Source organism: Ascaphus truei, unplaced genomic scaffold, assembly GCF_040206685.1.
Source record: "Ascaphus truei isolate aAscTru1 unplaced genomic scaffold, aAscTru1.hap1 HAP1_SCAFFOLD_284, whole genome shotgun sequence".
Lineage (NCBI taxonomy): Eukaryota > Metazoa > Chordata > Amphibia > Anura > Ascaphidae > Ascaphus > Ascaphus truei.
The window spans coordinates 360,449-380,333 of record NW_027455794.1 but is presented as its reverse complement, the minus strand read 5'-3'; the positions used below and the strand labels follow the sequence as shown (position 1 = coordinate 380,333).

The 19,885-nt window shown below is 46.9% G+C and overlaps 1 protein-coding gene across 2 annotated transcripts in view; it reads right to left on the bottom strand.

Annotated features, from left to right (window-relative positions):
- The window catches only part of LOC142482966 (uncharacterized), a 187,620-nt gene that overhangs the window by 34,432 nt on the left and 133,303 nt on the right, over positions 1 to 19,885 (bottom strand). Inside the window, exons 8-9 of one of the 2 annotated variants that reach the window (XM_075583084.1) lie at positions 7,830 to 8,011; positions 4,832 to 4,921 (exon numbers count right to left, since the gene is read on the bottom strand). In XM_075583084.1, the coding sequence (XP_075439199.1) occupies positions 4,832 to 4,921; positions 7,830 to 8,011 (272 nt within the window). The remainder of the gene's footprint in view (positions 1 to 4,831; positions 4,922 to 7,829; positions 8,012 to 19,885) is intronic. The other variant, XM_075583085.1, reaches the window with a different exon arrangement.

Here is a 19,885-nt window from a genome sequence, read left to right as displayed (position 1 = left end):
CCGTGTGACACAGGCCTGTAACTCAGTATATACCCAGCGCATGTACAGATATTATACCGTGTGAAACTGACCTGTAACTCAGTATATACCCAGCGCATGTACAGATATTATACCGTGTGACACAGGCCTGTAACTCAGTATATACCCAGCGCATGTACAGATATTATACCGTGTGACACAGACCTGTAACTCAGTATATACCCAGCTCATGTACAGATATTATACCATGTGACACAGGCCTGTAACTCAGTATATACCCAGCTCATGTACAGATATTATACCGTGTGACACAGACCTGTAACTCAGTATATACCCAGCTCATGTACAGATATTATACCGTGTGACACAGGCCTGTAACTCAGTATATACCCAGCTCATGTACAGATATTATACCGTGTGACACAGGCCTGTAACTCAGTGTATACCCAGCTCCTGTACAGATATTATACCGTGTGACACTGACCTGTAACTCAGTATATACCCAGCTCATGTACAGATATTATACCGTGTGACACAGGCCTGTAACTCAGTATATACCCAGCTCATGTACAGATATTATACCGTGTGACACAGGCCTGTAACTCAGTATATACCCAGCTCATGTACAGATATTATACCGTGTGACACAGACCTGTAACTCAGTATATACCCAGCTCATGTACAGATATTATACCATGTGACACAGGCCTGTAACTCAGTATATACCCAGCTCATGTACAGATATTATACCGTGTGACACAGACCTGTAACTCAGTATATACCCAGCTCCTGTACAGATATTATACCGTGTGACACTGACATGTAACTCAGTATATACCCAGCGCATGTACAGATATTATACCGTGTGACACAAGCCTGTAACTCAGTATATACCCAGTGCATGTACAGATATTATACCGTGTGACACACGCCTGTAACTCAGTATATACCCAGCTCATGTACAGATATTATACCGTGTGACACAGGCCTGTAACTCAGTATATACCCAGCTCATGTACAGATATTATACCGTGTGACACAGGCCTGCAACTCAGTATATACCCAGCGCATGTACAGATATTATACCGTGTAACACACGCCTGTAACTCAGTGTATACCCAGCGCATGTACAGATATTATACCGTGTGACACAAGCCTGTAACTCAGTATATACCCAGCTCATGTACAGATATTATACCGTGTGACACAGGCCTGTAACTCAGTATATACCCAGCTCATGTACAGATATTATACCGTGTGACACAAGCCTGTAACTCAGTATATACCCAGCTCATGTACAGATATTATACCGCGTAACACTGACCTGTAACTCAGTATATACCCAGCGCATGTACAGATATTATACCGTGTGACACAGGCCTGTAACTCAGTATATACCCAGCTCATGTACAGATATTATACCGTGTAACACACGCCTGTAACTCAGTATATACCCAGCTCATGTACAGATATTATACCATGTGACACAGGCCTGTAACTCAGTATATACCCAGCGCATGTACAGATATTATACCGTGTGACACAGGCCTGTAACTCAGTATATACCCAGCGCATGTACAGATATTATACCGTGTGAAACTGACCTGTAACTCAGTATATACCCAGCTCATGTACAGATATTATACCGTGTGACACAGGCCTGTAACTCAGTATATACCCAGCTCATGTACAGATATTATACCGTGTGACACAGGCTTGTAACTCAGTATATACCCAGCTCATGTACAGATATTATACCGTGTAACACACGCCTGTAACTCAGTATATACCCAGCTCATGTACAGATATTATACCGTGTGACACAGGCCTGTAACTCAGTATATACCCAGCTCATGTACAGATATTATACCGTGCGACACAGACCTGTAACTCAGTATATACCCAGCTCATGTACAGATATTATACCGTGTGACACACGCCTGTAACTCAGTGTATACCCAGCTCATGTACAGATATTATACCGTGTGACACTGACCTGTAACTCAGTATATACCCAGCTCATGTACAGATATTATACCGTGTGACACAGGCCTGTAACTCAGTATATACCCAGCTCATGTACAGATATTATACCGTGTGACACAGGCTTGTAACTCAGTATATACCCAGCTCATGTACAGATATTATACCGTGTAACACACGCCTGTAACTCAGTATATACCCAGCTCATGTACAGATATTATACCGTGTGACACAGGCCTGTAACTCAGTATATACCCAGCTCATGTACAGATATTATACCGTGCGACACAGACCTGTAACTCAGTATATACCCAGCTCATGTACAGATATTATACCGTGTGACACACGCCTGTAACTCAGTGTATACCCAGCTCATGTACAGATATTATACCGTGTGACACTGACCTGTAACTCAGTATATACCCAGCTCATGTACAGATATTATACCGTGTGACACAGGCCTGTAACTCAGTATATACCCAGCTCATGTACAGATATTATACCGTGTGACACAGACCTGTAACTCAGTATATACCCAGCTCATGTACAGATATTATACCGTGTGACACAGGCCTGTAACTCAGTATATACCCAGCTCATGTACAGATATTATACCGTGTGACACAGGCCTGTAACTCAGTATATACCCAGCTCATGTACAGATATTATACCGTGTGACACAGGCCTGTAACTCAGTATATACCCAGCTCATGTACAGATATTATACCGTGTGACACAGGCCTGTAACTCAGTATATACCCAGCGCATGTACAGATATTATACCGTGTGACACACGCCTGTAACTCAGTGTATACCCAGCTCATGTACAGATATTATACCGTGTGACACACGCCTGTAACTCAGTATATACCCAGCGCATGTACAGATATTATACCGTGTGACACAGGCCTGTACCTCAGTATATACCCAGCTCATGTACAGATATTATACCGTGTGACACACGCCTGTAACTCAGTATATACCCAGCGCATGTACAGATATTATACCGTGTGACACAGGCCTGTAACTCAGTATATACCCAGCGCATGTACAGATATTATACCGTGTGACACAGGCCTGTAACTCAGTATATATCCAGCTCATGTACAGATATTATACCATGTGACACAGGCCTGTAACTCAGTATATACCCAGCGCATGTACAGATATTATACCGTGTGACACAGGCCTGTAACTCAGTATATACCCAGCTCATGTACAGATATTATACCGTGTGACACACGCCTGTAACTCAGTATATACCCAGCGCATGTACAGATATTATACCGTGTGACACAGGCCTGTAACTCAGTATATACCCAGCTCATGTACAGATATTATACCGTGTGACACAGACCTGTAACTCAGAATATACCCAGCGCATGTACAGATATTATACCGTGTGACACTGACCTGTAACTCAGTATATACCCAGCTGATGTACAGATATTATACCGTGTGACACAGGCCTGTAACTCAGTATATACCAAGCGCATGTACAGATATTATACCGTGTGACACAGACCTGTAACTCAGTATATACCCAGCTCATGTACAGATATTATACCGTGTGACACTGACCTGTAACTCAGTGTATACCCAGCTCATGTACAGATATTATACCGTGTGACACTGACCTGTAACTCAGTGTATACCCAGCTTATGTACAGATATTATACCGTGTGACACAGGCCTGTAACTCAGTATATACCCAGCTCATGTACAGATATTATAGCGTGTGACACACGCCTATAACTCAGTATATACCCAGCTCATGTACAGATATTATACCGTGTGACACTGACCTGTAACTCAGTATATACCCAGCTCATGTACAGATATTATACCGTGTGACACAGGCCTGTAACTCAGTATATACCCAGCTCATGTACAGATATTATACCGTGTGACACAGGCCTGTAACTCAGTATATACCCAGCTCATGTACAGATATTATACCGTGTGACACAGGCCTGTAACTCAGTATATACCCAGCGCATGTACAGATATTATACCGTGTGACACAGGCCTGTAACTCAGTATATACCCAGCGCATGTACAGATATTATACCGTGTGACACAGGCCTGTAACTCAGTATATACCCAGCTCATGTACAGATATTATACCGTGTGACACAGGCCTGTAACTCAGTATATACCCAGCTCATGTACAGATATTATACCTTGTGACACAGGCCTGTAACTCAGTATACACCCAGCTCATGTACAGATATTATACCGTGTGACACAGGCCTGTAACTCAGTATATACCCAGCTCATGTACAGATATTATACCGTGTGACACAGGCCTGTAACTCAGTATATACCCAGTTCATGTACAGATATTATACCGTGTGACACAGGCCTGTAACTCAGTATATACCCAGCGCATGTACAGATATTATACCGTGTGACACAGGCCTGTAACTCAGTATATACTCAGCTCATGTACAGATATTATACCGTGTGACACAGGCCTGTAACTCAGTATATACCCAGCTCATGTACAGATATTATACCGTGTGACACAGGCCTGTAACTCAGTATATACCCAGTTCATGTACAGATATTATACCGTGTGACACAGGCCTGTAACTCAGTATATACCCAGCTCATGTACAGATATTATACCGTGTGACACTGACCTGTAACTCAGTATATACCCAGCTCATGTACAGATATTATACCGTGTGACACACGCCTGTAACTCAGTATATACCCAGCTCATGTACAGATATTATACCGTGTGACACTGACCTGTAACTCAGTATATACCCAGCTCATGTACAGATATTATACCGTGTGACACACGCCTGTAACTCAGTATATACCCAGCTCATGTACAGATATTATACCGTGTGACACTGACCTGTAACTCAGTATATAACCAGCGCGGGTTTGGCTGATCCGTATTAGGAAAGTTCCCAGTTCTGTACCCAACAGCAAGTTCTCTGCGTCTCTAAAAGAGAGATAGTGATACAATTCTGTTTTACCTGCAAGAGCAGCACCTGTGCATGTTACCTGCGTGAGAGCAGTACGTGTGCGTGTTACCTGCGTGAGAGCAGTACCTGTGTATGTTACCTGCGTGAGAGCAGTACCTGTGTATGTTACCTGCGTGAGAGCAGCACCTGTGCATGTTACCTGCGTGAGAGCAGCACCTGTGCATGTTACCTGTGTGAGAGCAGTACCTGTGTATGTTACCTGCGGAAGAGCAGTACCTGTGCATGTTACCTGCGTGAGAGCAGTACCTGTGTATGTTACCTGTGTGAGAGCAGTACCTGTGTATGTTACCTGCGTGAGAGCAGTACCTGTGCATGTTACCTGTGTGAGAGCAGCACCTGTGCATGTTACCTGTGTGAGAGCAGTACGTGTGCGTGTTACCTGCGTGAGAGTGGGCCGCGTGCGTGTTACCTGCGTGAGAGTGGGCCGCGTGCGTGTTACCTGCGTGAGAGTGGGCCGCGTGTTACCTGCGTGAGAGCGGGTAGTTTGCATGTTACCTGCGTGAGAGCGGGCCGCGTGCGTGTTACCTGCGTGAGAGCGGGTCGCGTGCGTGTTACCTGCGTGAGAGCGGGCCGCGGGCATGTTACCTGCATGAGACCGGTACGTGTTACCTGCGTGAGAGCGGGCCTCTTGCGTGTTACCTGCGTGAGAGCGGGTCGCGTGCGTGTTACCTGCGTGAGAGCGGGCCGCGGGCATGTTACCTGCATGAGACCGGTACGTGTTACCTGCGTGAGAGCGGGCCTCTTGCGTGTTACCTGCGTGAGAGCGGGCCGCTTGCGTGTTACCTGCGTGAGAGCGGGCCGCTGGCATGCTACCTGCGTGAGAGCGGGCCGCTTGCATGTTACCTGCGTGAGAGCAGTACCTGTGCATGTTACCTGCGTGAGAGCGGGCCGCGTGCGTGTTACCTGCGTGAGAGCAGTACATGTGCGTGTTACTTGCGTGAGAGCGGGCCGCGTGCGTGTTACCTGCGTGAGAGCGGGCCGCGTGCGTGTTACCTGCGTGAGAGCGGGCCGCGTGCGTGTTACCTGTGTGAGAGCGGGCCGCGGGCATGTTACCTGCGTGAGACCGGTACGTGTTACCTGCGTGAGAGCGGGCCGCGGGCATGTTACCTGCGTGAGACCGGTACGTGTTACCTGCGTAAGAGCGGGCTGCGGGCATGTTACCTGCGTGAGACCGGTACGTGTTACCTGCGTGAGAGCGGGCCGCTTGCGTGTTACAGTCGTGAGAGCGGGCTGCTGGCATGTTACCTGCATGAGAGCGGGCCGCGGGCGTGCTACCTGCGTGAGAGCAGTACGTGTGCGTGTTACCTGCGTGAGATCGGGTAGTTTGCATGTTACCTGCGTGAGAGCAGTACGTGTGCGTGTTACCTGCGTGAGAGCAGTACGTGTGCGTGTTACCTGCGTGAGAGCGGGTTGTTTGCATGTTACCTGCGTGAGAGCAGTACGTGTGCGTGTTACCTGCGTGAGATCGGGTAGTTTGCATGTTACCTGCGTGAGAGTGGGCCGCGAGCATGTTACCTGTGAGAGAGCGGGTTGCGTGCGTGTTACCTGCGTGAGAGCAGTACGTGTGCGTGTTACCTGCGTGAGAGCAGTACGTGTGCGTGTTACCTGCGTGAGAGCAGTACGTGTGCGTGTTACCGGCGTGAGAGCGGGCAGCGGGCATGTTACCTGCGTGAGAGCAGTAAGTGTGCGTGTTACCTGCGTTAGAGCGGGCCGCGTGCGTGTTACCTGCGTGAGAGCGGGCCGCATGCGTGTTACCTGCGTGAGAGCGGGCCGCGGACATGTTACCTGCGTGAGAGCGGTACGTGTGCGTGTTACCTGCGTGAGAGCGGGCCACGGGCATGTTACCTACGTGAGAGCGGTACGTGTGCGTGTTACCTGCGTGAGAGCGGTACGTGTGCGTGTTACCTGCGTCAGAGCGGGCCGCAGGCATGTTACCTGCATGAGAGCGGTACGTGTGCGTGTTACCTGCGTGAGAGCGGGCCGCGTGCGTGTTACCTGCGTGAGAGCGGGCCGCATGCGTGTTACCTGCGTGAGAGCGGGCCGCGGGCATGTTACCTGCGTGAGAGCGGTACGTGTGTGTGTTACCTGCGTGAGAGCGGGCCACGGGAATTTTACCTGCGTGAGAGCGGTACGTGTGCGTGTTACCTGCGTGAGAGCGGGCCACGGGCATGTTACCTGTGTGAGAGCAGTACATGTGCGTGTTACCTGCGTGAGAGCAGTACGCGTGCGTGTTACCTGCGTGAGAGCGGGACACGGGCATGTTAACTGCGTGAGAGCAGTACGTGTGCATGTTACCTGCGTGAGAGCAGTACGTGTGCGTGTTACCTGCGTGAGAGCAGTACGTGTGCATGTTAACTGCGTGAGAGCAGTACGTGTGCATGTTACCTGCGTGAGAGCAGTACGTGTGCATGTTAACTGCGTGAGAGCAGTACGTGTGCATGTTAACGGCGTGAGAGCAGTACGTGTGCGTGTTACCTGCGTGAGAGCAGTACGTGTGCGTGTTACCTGCGTGAGAGCAGTACTTGTGCATGTTACCTGTGTGAGAGCAGCACCTGTGCATGTTACCTGTGTGAGAGCAGCACGTGTGCATGTTACCTGTGTGAGAACAGCACCTGTGCATGTTACCTGTGTGAGGGCAGTACTTATGCATGTTACCTGCGTGAGAGCAGTACGTATGCATGTTACCTATGTGAGAGCAGCACCTGTGCATGTTACCTGTGTGAGGGCAGTACTTATGCATGTTACCTGTGTGAGAGCAGTACGTATGCATGTTACCTGTGTGAGAAAGGGCCGCGGGCATGTTACCTGCGTGAGAGCGGGTCGTTTGCATGTTACCTGCGTGAGAGCGGGTCGTTTGCATGTTACCTGCGTGAGAGCAGGCCGTGCAGCCAGCGTGGGAAGGCTCCATCTCTCAGGACTCTCTTCGCCTGCGTCTCCTGGAACCAGAGCAGGGATCTGCGTCTGTGCATCTTCCCTCCGTCTTCCCCCTGCGATCCCGTAGACGGGGTGCAGGAGACCGGGACACGAGGATTATCAAAGGGGGAGAGCTGGAGGATACAAAGTATATACAGCATGTATCTCAAGGGCCAGATTATAGAGGTACACGCATGTTCCAGCATGGGAATGCATGTTTGTATATTGCACTGTACACAGCCCGTCCCAGACACGTGAAAACGCCGCACACGCATTTGTCACTCAGACTTACCTGGGTCACTGTGACGATGGGGAGGATTTGGCCCGGGATTAAAGGGGTTACAACCCCATTTGGCCACCCTCTACTCTCATCAGGGAAGCAAGGGGTTAACTGGACTGAGGTCCAGTAATGTGTTTTGCCTTGCTTCAATATCCAAATGTTTATTCCCCTGTGTAAATGTATCGTGTTATGCCAGTGTTTGCATCACCTACATGCTGGGATCCATCCGGGAGGGCAAGGGTTAATATTTCTTTAGTGATTATAGCCCTTTGTGTAATTTTCCCGCCTTTTCAGGCACCATTTTGCAGAGTCCAATAGGCCGCCATTAGAGCTCAATGCATTTCAATGGCGGATCTTGCTGTTTTGGACCTGTTTCCCGTGAAGACCAGCAGGTGGCGTCCGAGAGGAGGAGCGGCGGTTTCCCATTGTAAGTCAATGGGCCCATTGACTTCAATGGAGGTTCCTTGACGGTGCTTTTCAGGAACGAGTTGGCTGCCGTCCAAACCGCAAAACCGCAAAGCAGATACAATGTCCTTTAAAAGGGTTAAATCACTTTAGTCAAGTTCAATGTTAAGAGGCGTGGGAATCTACAGTTCTAGAGCACCTAGAAATAAAATTATTTTTGCCCCGAGTTCCTAGGCCTCCCCCCCACTCGACCACAACCCAGTCCCCGAATCCTAGACCCCCGAGAAGGGTCGTGCCGAGAGAGCGGGTCGCGCAATAGGTTCCAATGGCGGCGGCAGAAACAGCTCAGGATTTCGACTAAGTGTAAAATGTTGAAAAGTGTAAGTCCATATCTCCGGTGCCGGAGGGTCCAGAGGGCCAGGGTTTGGGGTACCTGTAGGCACTGCTCCGGCATGGCTGCAGAACCATCCTTGACCCTCTTGGACCAACCCGACGGAGTATGGACCCCCTTGAAAGTTCGGGACTTTTGCCATTGATTCCAATGGGGGAAAAGCCGCGTGGCGGCAAAATGACTAGGTGTAAAATGGTGAAAAGTGTAAGTCCATATCTCCGGTTCTGGAATGCCCAGAGGGATGGGATTGGGGTGGCATGTAGCCAAGGTTCCGGCTTTAATGCATGCCCCTTCCCAGCCCCCTCAGACCAACCAGACGGAGTGTGGACGAATGTAAAGATTTGTGGATTTTCTCATAGACTTCAATGGCGGCGGTTCCCCATTGAAAGTCTATGGCAGGAAACTCCATTGACTACAACGGCGGAGTTGCTCCATTGAAACCCACGGCGGCGGCCACCCTCTACTCTCATCAGGGAAGCAAGGGGTTAACTGGACTGAGGTCCAGTAAATGTGTTTTGCCTTGCTTCAATATCCAAATGTTTATTCCCCTGTGTAAATGTATCGTGTTATGCCAGTGTTTGCATCACCTACATGCTGGGATCCATCCGGGAGGGCAAGGGTTAATATTTCTTTAGTGATTATAGCCCTTTGTGTAATTTTCCCGCCTTTTCAGGCACCATTTTGCAGAGTCCCATAGGCCACCATTAGAGCTCAATGCATTTCAATGGCGGATCTTGCTGTTTTGGACCTGTTTCCTGTGAAGACCAGCAGGTGTAGTCCGAGAGGAGGAGCGCCGGTTTCCCATTGTAAGTCAATTGGCTCATTGACTTCAATGGAGGTTCCTCGACGGCACTTTCCAGGAACGAGTTGGCTGCCGTCCAAACCGCAAAGCGGATACAATGTCCTTTAAAAGAGTTAAATCACTTTAGTCAAGTTCAATGTTAAGAGGCGTGGGAATCTACAGTTCTAGAGCACCAAGAAATAAAATTCTTTTTGCCCCTAATTCCTAGGCCTCCCCCCACTTGACCACCACCGCGTCCCCGAATCCTAGACCCCGAGAAGGGTCGTGCCGAGAGAGCGGGTCGCGCAATAGGTTCCAATGGCGGCGGCAGAAACAGCTCAGGATTTCGACTAAGTGTAAAATGTTGAAAAGTGTAAGTCCATATCTCCGGTGCCGGAGGGTCCAGAGGGCCAGGGTTTGGGGAACCTGTAGGCACTGCTCCGGCATGGCTGCAGAACCATCCTTGACCCTCTTGGACCAACCCGACGGAGTATGGACCCCCTTGAAAGTTCGGGACTTTTGCCATTGATTCCAATGGGGGAAAAGCCGCGTGGCGGCAAAATGACTAGGTATAAAATGGTGAAAAGTGTAAGTCCATATCTCCGGTTCTGGAATGCCCAGAGGGATGGGATTGGGGTGGCATGTAGCCAAGGTTCTGGCTTTAATGCATGCCCCTTCCCAGCCCCCTCAGACCAACCAGACGGAGTGTGGACGAATGTAAAGATTTGTGGATTTTCTCATAGACTTCAATGGCGGCGGTTCCCCATTGAAAGTCTATGGCAGGAAACTCCATTGACTACAACGGCGGAGTTGCTCCATTGAAACCCACGGCGGCGGAGCCCGTTGTTTTCAATGGGGATTTAGTGAAACGCTGAGATTTCTTTTTAGCGGAGATTTTAATAATAAAATACGAAACGGTTTATGTGATATTTGTGTAACTCCGGTTCCTCTGGTCCTAGCGGGCTGAAACTCGGACCATATGGTGTCCCAGTTCCGGCATTAAGGTCTGGAAAGTTTGGACCCGCTGGACCTACCAGAACCGGGTATTTTAATATGTGTATGTATTAAAATGTATATGTGGTTTGGGTCTGTTCTGGAAACTGCAGACTCCATCTGTTATGGTAATAAGCAGGAAGAACATCCTGCAAGAATTTGCATAGCCCGGTGATCAAAGGATAATTGCCTAATTGTTTATGCTGGGCCCAGGAACCAAGGAACTGAGTGGTTTTTAAGTGTGATACTTCACACTAACAATGGAAGTCAAAAATCTGCTTCAAAGAGCTTCAAAGGGATTTTTGCTAGACAGCTCGGCGCCTTGAGTGTAAGAGAAGGGTTAAAATGGTATATAAGTCAGAGTCACCCCTTACTAAAATGTCTTCATTCATGACCTGCATGTCTTGCTGTGATGTCAACTGAATTATGGAAGAAATGGCCCATCCTGTATCCCGATGGCTTTCTTGTCCTAACCTTTAAGTAAGTGTCCATATTTTGCCTGTTATTTGTATATCTTGTGTGCTCACCTTTATCAAGGAATAAATTATATTTTATCATATCTAAGTCTCGTACCAGTTCAACCCAGTTATACACTGGCGACACACTTTATTCGAGCTCGGCTAGTCCCACGAATTCGGGTATACTCGGGTGTATTGAGGTTTGTGACTGTTTTCTGCCCGAGTGCATTGGGTTATTTTCCAGGCAGGGATTGAAGCATTTTATTCCCGCTGGCTGCAAATCTGCACAGTATATATATATATACCGCATTACAATTCATGAATTTATGCCATCTGGTAGACACGCGAAGCATTGCAGCCTATTAAATCCTAATCATTATCATTTAACAGATCAGTCGCCCGTCAGCCAGGCATGAACCCAGGCTGGGAAGGCAAACGCAACGGGGCTTGTCTGAGGTGAGGAGCGGCGCATTCCAGGTATCTGCCAGGTACAAACTGGGTATTTGCTCGAATAAAGTGTGTCGCAGCAGTATATATTTTGGTGTAAATTGCAACCTGTCATAGGCTATCGTGACAGTCACCATCCAGCTGCCGGGAAGCAGCACCATCTGGGCCTCGCAAAACGCTCACAACTAGTCCTGCGTTCTCAGTACCCTGGTCAGTGTTTGGTGGGAGCCCTACATTTGTGGGGGTCCCATTGCCCTCAGGGAGTGGGGGGAGGGTACCTTGGAAATTGGAGCGCAGCTCTTGGGTGGCCCACCAAGCGGTGCCGGTTTAAGGCGATACCGCCCTGGTAGGTTGAGGCTAGGATCATTTTTGTGATGTTTATGAACCTATTTGCCATAACGCCGGCAGATTCCCTTTACCCTGATCTGTAACACCCCAACACTATGCATATATCACTCTTCTTCTGCCCCACTTAGCTGTGCCACACATCTACTAACTGGCCCATAATTAACTGGCCCATAACTAACTGGCCCAGATTATATGCCTGTTATCTACAAACTGAGCCAGAACAATCCAACTGTGACGACTCAGGAGATTCCTTCCCTTCCTGGTCCCTCTCTCCCGTCCCCTGTTGTCATTCCTGCTCGTTCCCAAGCCTCTCGTTTACCCTCCACCTCTCTCCCTTTGCCACAACGCGTACCCCGCAGGTCTCGCATACCCACGAGCTCCCTGAGTCCCTGCTGCGATCCTCCTCACTCCCCCTCTCCCGCAGTACCCACATCACCTTCCCCTGTGGTGCTATCCGTCCCGTTGCCTCCTCCCTGCGTGGTACCTGCAGCGCGGCATTCCGCGCGCCTGGTGACGCATCCTACTCGCGCGCTCCCGCAGCCCACGGGGGGCGCGTCCATGAATCCCTCCGCTGACGCACCTGACCCTTCTGCCATACCTCTGCTCGCCATCGAGCGAGTGCAGCGCGCGTTCCCCTCCTATTGGCTTTCTTCCCCTCCTGCGGTATTCCCTTGCTCCGTGCGGGCCGCTCCTGTGTTGCAGCCGGTGCGCGCGCATCCCCAGCTTACAGGGGGCGCGCGCACAGACTCTTCTTATCAGGCTTCCCCTGTCTCCGCCTCCCAAACCTCACAGACCACTCCTCTGTCTCCTCCTCTTCTCTCCCTGACCTATCTCTATCTTCTCCCACTTCTCTCTCTACTCCTCCCCTCTCTCTCATTGGTGCACCTTCCTTTATAAACCCTGTCTGTCCACTTCTTCCCCACTCTGCATAGTTCCTGTTTCCCTGTGTGTACCTGACCTATGCTTTGCTCTCTCCGTGTACTCCCTGTATCCTGCTCCTGTGTTATCTTGGATCTACCTGGTTTTGACCCCTGCTCGTCCTGGACTACTCTGCTATCTGGTATCCCTGTGAACACTGCTAAGCCTTCTGCTACGTTAACCTCTGGACTCCTGAATCTGGCACACGGACACGACTATTCTCTCGGACAATCCCAAGAATTGCAAGTATATGCTAACTACATAGATATATATATACATGTAGAGGTATCAGTACCGTGTTAGCCGAGCTTCAATAATCAAAAATAAATAGATGATACCGTTCTGTGGCTAACGAAATGCTTTTATTTGTGCGAGCTTTCGAGATACTGTACACTGATCTCTTCTTCCGGCGATGTTACAAGGTAAGAGACTTACATTGACGTGGCTAGCAGGCTTGGCCTTATTTGATCCAAGGATGTAAACCAAAAGTCTTCTTTATCTTATAGATTTTCACACCATATATAATATATATATATATATATCTCCCCATTTATTGCTATCCCAAAAGGGAGAAGCGCAGGGATTCACTTTCTGTTTTTTCAACCCAACACTCAGCATGTGCATCTTATTCACTAACTGATCCAGACCAACCCAACACTCAGCATGTGCATCTTATTCACTAACTTATCCAGACCAACCCAACACTCAGCATGTGCATCTTATTCACTAACTGATCCAGAATAACCCAACACTCAGCATGTGCATCTTATTCACTAACTGATCCAGAATAACCCAACACTCAGCATGTGCATCTTATTCACTAACTTATCCAGACCAACCCAACACTCAGCATGTGCATCTTACTCACTAACTGATCCAGACCAACCCAACACTCAGCATCTGCATCTTATTCACTAACTGATCCAGACCAACCCAACACTCAGCATGTGCATCTTATTCACTAACTGATCCAGAATAACCCAACACTCAGCATGTGCATCTTATTCACTAACTGATCCAGACCAACCCAACACTCAGCATCTGCATCTTATTCACTAACTGATCCAGACCAACCCAACACTCAGCATGTGCATCTTATTCACTAACTGATCCAGAATAACCCAACACTCAGCATGTGCATCTTATTCACTAACTGATCCAGAATAACCCAACACTCAGCATGTGCATCTTATTCATTAACTTATCCAGACCAACCCAACACTCAGCATGTGCATCTTATCCACTAACTGATCCAGACCAACCCAACACTCAGCATGTGCATCTTATTCACTAACTTATCCAGACCAACCCAACACTCAGCATGTGCATCTTATTCACTAACTGATCCAGACCAACCCAACACTCAGCATGTGCATCTTATTCAATAACTGATCCAGAATAACCCAACACTCAGCATGTGCATCTTATTCCCTAACTGATCCAGACCAACCCAACACTCAGCATGTGCATCTTATTCACTAACTGATCCAGAATAACCCAACACTCAGCATGTGCATCTTATTCACTAACTGATCCAGAATAACCCAACACTCAGCATGTGCATCTTATTCACTAACTGATCCAGAATAACCCAACACTCAGCATGTGCATCTTATTCACTAACTTATCCAGACCAACCCAACACTCAGCATGTGCATCTTACTCACTAACTGATCCAGACCAACCCAACACTCAGCATGTGCATCTTATTCACTAACTGATCCAGACCAACCCAACACTCAGCATGTGCATCTTATTCACTAACTTATCCAGACCAACCCAACACTCAGCATGTGCATCTTATTCACTAACTGATCCAGACCAACCCAACACTCAGCATGTGCATCTTATTCCCTAACTTATCCAGACCAACCCAACATTCAGCATGTGCATCTTATTCACTAACTGATCCAGAATAACCCAACACTCAGCATGTGCATCTTATTCACTAACTGATCCAGACCAACCCAACACTCAGCATGTGCATCTTATTCATTAACTTATCCAGACCAACCCAACACTCAGCATGTGCATCTTATTCATTAACTGATCCAGAATAACCCAACACTCAGCATGTGCATCTTATTCCCTAACTTATCCAGACAAACCCAACACTCAGCATGTGCATCTTATTCATTAACTGATCCAGAATAACCCAACACTCAGCATGTGCATCTTATTCACTAACTTATCCAGAATAACCCAACACTCAGCATGTGCATCTTATTCACTAACTTATCCAGAATAACCCAACACTCAGCATGTGCATCTTATTCATTAACTGATCCAGACCAACCCAACACTCAGCATGTGCATCTTATTCACTAACTGATCCAGAATAACCCAACACTCAGCATGTGCATCTTATTCACTAACTGATCCAGACCAACCCAACACTCAGCATGTGCATCTTATTCACTAACTGATCCAGAATAACCCAACACTCAGCATGTGCATCTTATTCACTAACTGATCCAGAATAACCCAACACTCAGCATGTGCATCTTATTCATTAACTTATCCAGACCAACCCAACACTCAGCATGTGCATCTTATCCACTAACTGATCCAGACCAACCCAACACTCAGCATGTGCATCTTATTCACTAACTTATCCAGACCAACCCAACACTCAGCATGTGCATCTTATTCACTAACTGATCCAGACCAACCCAACACTCAGCATGTGCATCTTATTCACTAACTGATCCAGAATAACCCAACACTCAGCATGTGCATCTTATTCACTAACTGATCCAGAATAACCCAACACTCAGCATGTGCATCTTATTCACTAACTGATCCAGACCAACCCAACACTCAGCATGTGCATCTTACTCACTAACTGATCCAGACCATCCCAACACTCAGCATCTGCATCTTATTCACTAACTGATCCAGACCAACCCAACACTCAGCATCTGCATCTTATTCATTAACTTATCCAGACCAACCCAACACTCAGCATGTGCATCTTATTCACTAACTGATCCAGAATAACCCAACACTCAGCATGTACATCTTATTCACTAACTGATCCAGACCAACCCAACACTCAGCATGTGCATCATATTCACTAACTGATCAAGAACAACCCAACACTCAGCATGTGCATCTTATTCACTAACTTATATAGACCAACCCAACATTCAGCATCTGCATCTTATTCACTAACCAAATCCAGACCAACCCAACACTCAGCATGTGCATCTTATTCACTAACTTATATAGACCAACCCAACACTCAGCATGTGCATCTTATTCACTAACTGATCCAGAACAACCCAACACTGAGCATGTGCATCTTATCCACTAACTGATCCAGACCAACCCAACACTCAGCATGTGCATCTTATCCACTAACTGATCCAGACCAACTCAACATTCAGCATGTGCATCTTATTCACTAACCAAATCCAGACCAACCCAACACTCAGCATGTGCATCTTATTCACTAACTGATCCAGAATAACCCAACACTCAGCATGTGCATCTTATTCACTAACTGATCCAGAACAACCCAACACTGAGCATGTGCATCTTATCCACTAACTGATCCAGACCAACCCAACACTCAGCATGTGCATCATATTAACTAACTGATCAAGACCAACCCAACACTCAGCATGTGCATCTTATTCACTAACTTATATAGACCAACCCAACACTCAGCATGTGCATCTTATTCACTAACTGATCCAGAATAACCCAACACTCAGCATGTACATCTTATTCACTAACTGATCCAGACCAACCCAACACTCAGCATGTGCATCATATTCACTAACTGATCAAGACCAACCCAACACTCAGCATGTGCATCTTATTCACTAACTTATATAGACCAACCCAACACTCAGCATGTGCATCTTATTCACTAACTGATCCAGACCAACCCAACACTCAGCATGTGCATCTTATTCACTAACTGATCCAGAATAACCCAACACTCAGCATGTTCATCTTATTCACTAACTGATCCAGAACAACCCAACACTGAGCATGTGCATCTTATCCACTAACTGATCCAGGCCAACCAAACACTCAGCATGTGCATCTTATTCACTAACTGATCCAGAACAACCCAACACTCAGCATGTGCATCTTATCCACTAACTGATCCAGGCCAACCAAACACTCAGCATGTGCATCTTATTCACTAACTGATCCAGAATAACCTAAAACTCAGCATGTGCATCTAATCCACTAACTGATCCAGACCAACCAAACACTCAGCAGGTGCATCTTATTCACTAACCAAATCCAGACCAACCCAACACTCAGCATGTGCATCTTATTCACTAACTGATCCAGAATAACCCAACACTCAGCATGTGCATCTTATTCACTAACTGATCCAGAATAACCCAACACTCAGCATGTGCATCTAATCCACTAACTGATCCAGACCAACCCAACACTCAGCATGTGCATCTTATTCACTAACTTATCCAGACCAACCCAACACTCAGCATATGCATCTTATTCACTAACTGATCCAGAATAACCCAACACTCAGCATGTGCATCTTATTCCCTAACTTATCCAGACCAACCCAACATTCAGCATGTGCATCTTATTCACTAACTGATCCAGAATAACCCAACACTCAGCATGTGCATCTTATTCACTAACTGATCCAGACCAACCCAACACTCAGCATGTGCATCTTATTCATTAACTTATCCAGACCAACCCAACACTCAGCATGTGCATCTTATTCATTAACTGATCCAGAATAACCCAACACTCAGCATGTGCATCTTATTCCCTAACTTATCCAGACCAACCCAACACTCAGCATGTGCATCTTATTCATTAACTGATCCAGAATAACCCAACACTCAGCATGTGCATCTTATTCACTAACTTATCCAGAATAACCCAACACTCAGCATGTGCATCTTATTCACTAACTTATCCAGAATAACCCAACACTCAGCATGTGCATCTTATTCATTAACTGATCCAGACAAACCCAACACTCAGCATGTGCATCTTATTCACTAACTGATCCAGAATAACCCAACACTCAGCATGTGCATCTTATTCACTAACTGATCCAGACCAACCCAACACTCAGCATGTGCATCTTATTCACTAACTGATCCAGAATAACCCAACACTCAGCATGTGCATCTTATTCACTAACTGATCCAGAATAACCCAACACTCAGCATGTGCATCTTATTCATTAACTTATCCAGACCAACCCAACACTCAGCATGTGCATCTTATTCACTAACTTATCCAGACCAACCCAACACTCAGCATGTGCATCTTATTCACTAACTGATCCAGACCAACCCAACACTCAGCATGTGCATCTTATTCAATAACTGATCCAGAATAACCCAACACTCAGCATGTGCATCTTATTCCCTAACTGATCCAGACCAACCCAACACTCAGCATGTGCATCTTATTCACTAACTGATCCAGAACAACCCAACACTCAGCATGTGCATCTTATCCACTAACTGATCCAGGCCAACCAAACACTCAGCATGTGCATCTTATTCACTAACTGATCCAGAATAACCCAAAACTCAGCATGTGCATCTAATCCACTAACTAATCCAGACCAACCAAACACTCAGCAGGTGCATCTTATTCACTAACCAAATCCAGACCAACCCAACACTCAGCATGTGCATCTTATTCACTAACTGATCCAGAATAACCCAACACTCAGCATGTGCATCTTATTCACTAACTGATCCAGAATAACCCAACACTCAGCATGTGCATCTAATCCACTAACTGATCCAGACCAACCCAACACTCAGCATGTGCATCTTATTCACTAACTGATCCAGAATAACCCAACACTCAGCATGTGCATCTTATTCACTAACTGATCCAGACCAACCCAACACTCAGCATGTGCATCTTATTCACTAACTGATCCAGACCAACCCAACATTCAGCATGTGCATCTTATTCATTAACTGATCCAGAATAACCCAACACTCAGCAGGTGCATCTTATTCACTAACTGATCCAGACCAACCCAACACTAAGCATGTGCATCTTATTCACTAACTTATCCAGACCAACCCAACACTCAGCATGTGCATCTTATTCACTAACTGATCTAGACCAACCCAACACTCAGCATGTGCATCTTATTCACTAACTGATCCAGACCAACCCAACACTCAGCATGTGCATCTTATTCACTAACTTATGCAGACCAAACCAACACTCAGCATGTGCATCTTATTCACTAACTGATCTAGACCAACCCAACACTCAGCATGTGCATCTTATTCACTAACTGATCCAGAATAACCCAACACTCAGCATGTGCATCTTATTCACTAACTGATCCAGACCAACCCAACACTCAGCATGTGCATCTTACTCACTAACTGATCCAGACCATCCCAACACTCAGCATCTGCATCTTATTCACTAACTGATCCAGACCAACCCAACACTCAGCATCTGCATCTTATTCATTAACTTATCCAGACCAACCCAACACTCAGCATGTGCATCTTATTCACTAACTGATCCAGAATAACCCAACACTCAGCATGTACATCTTATTCACTAACTGATCCAGACCAACCCAACACTCCGCATGTGCATCATATTCACTAACTGATCAAGACCAACCCAACACTCAGCATGTGCATCTTATTCACTAACTTATATAGACCAACCCAACACTCAGCATGTGCATCTTATTCACTAACTGATCCAGAACAACCCAACACTGAGCATGTGCATCTTATCCACTAACTGATCCAGACCAACCCAACACTCAGCATGTGCATCTTATCCACTAACTGATCCAGACCAACTCAACATTCAGCATCTGCATCTTATTCACTAACCAAATCCAGACCAACCCAACACTCAGCATGTACATCTTATTCAATAACTGATCCAGAATAACCCAACACTCAGCATGTGCATCTTATTCACTAACTGATCCAGAACAACCCAACACTGAGCATGTGCATCTTATCCACTAAC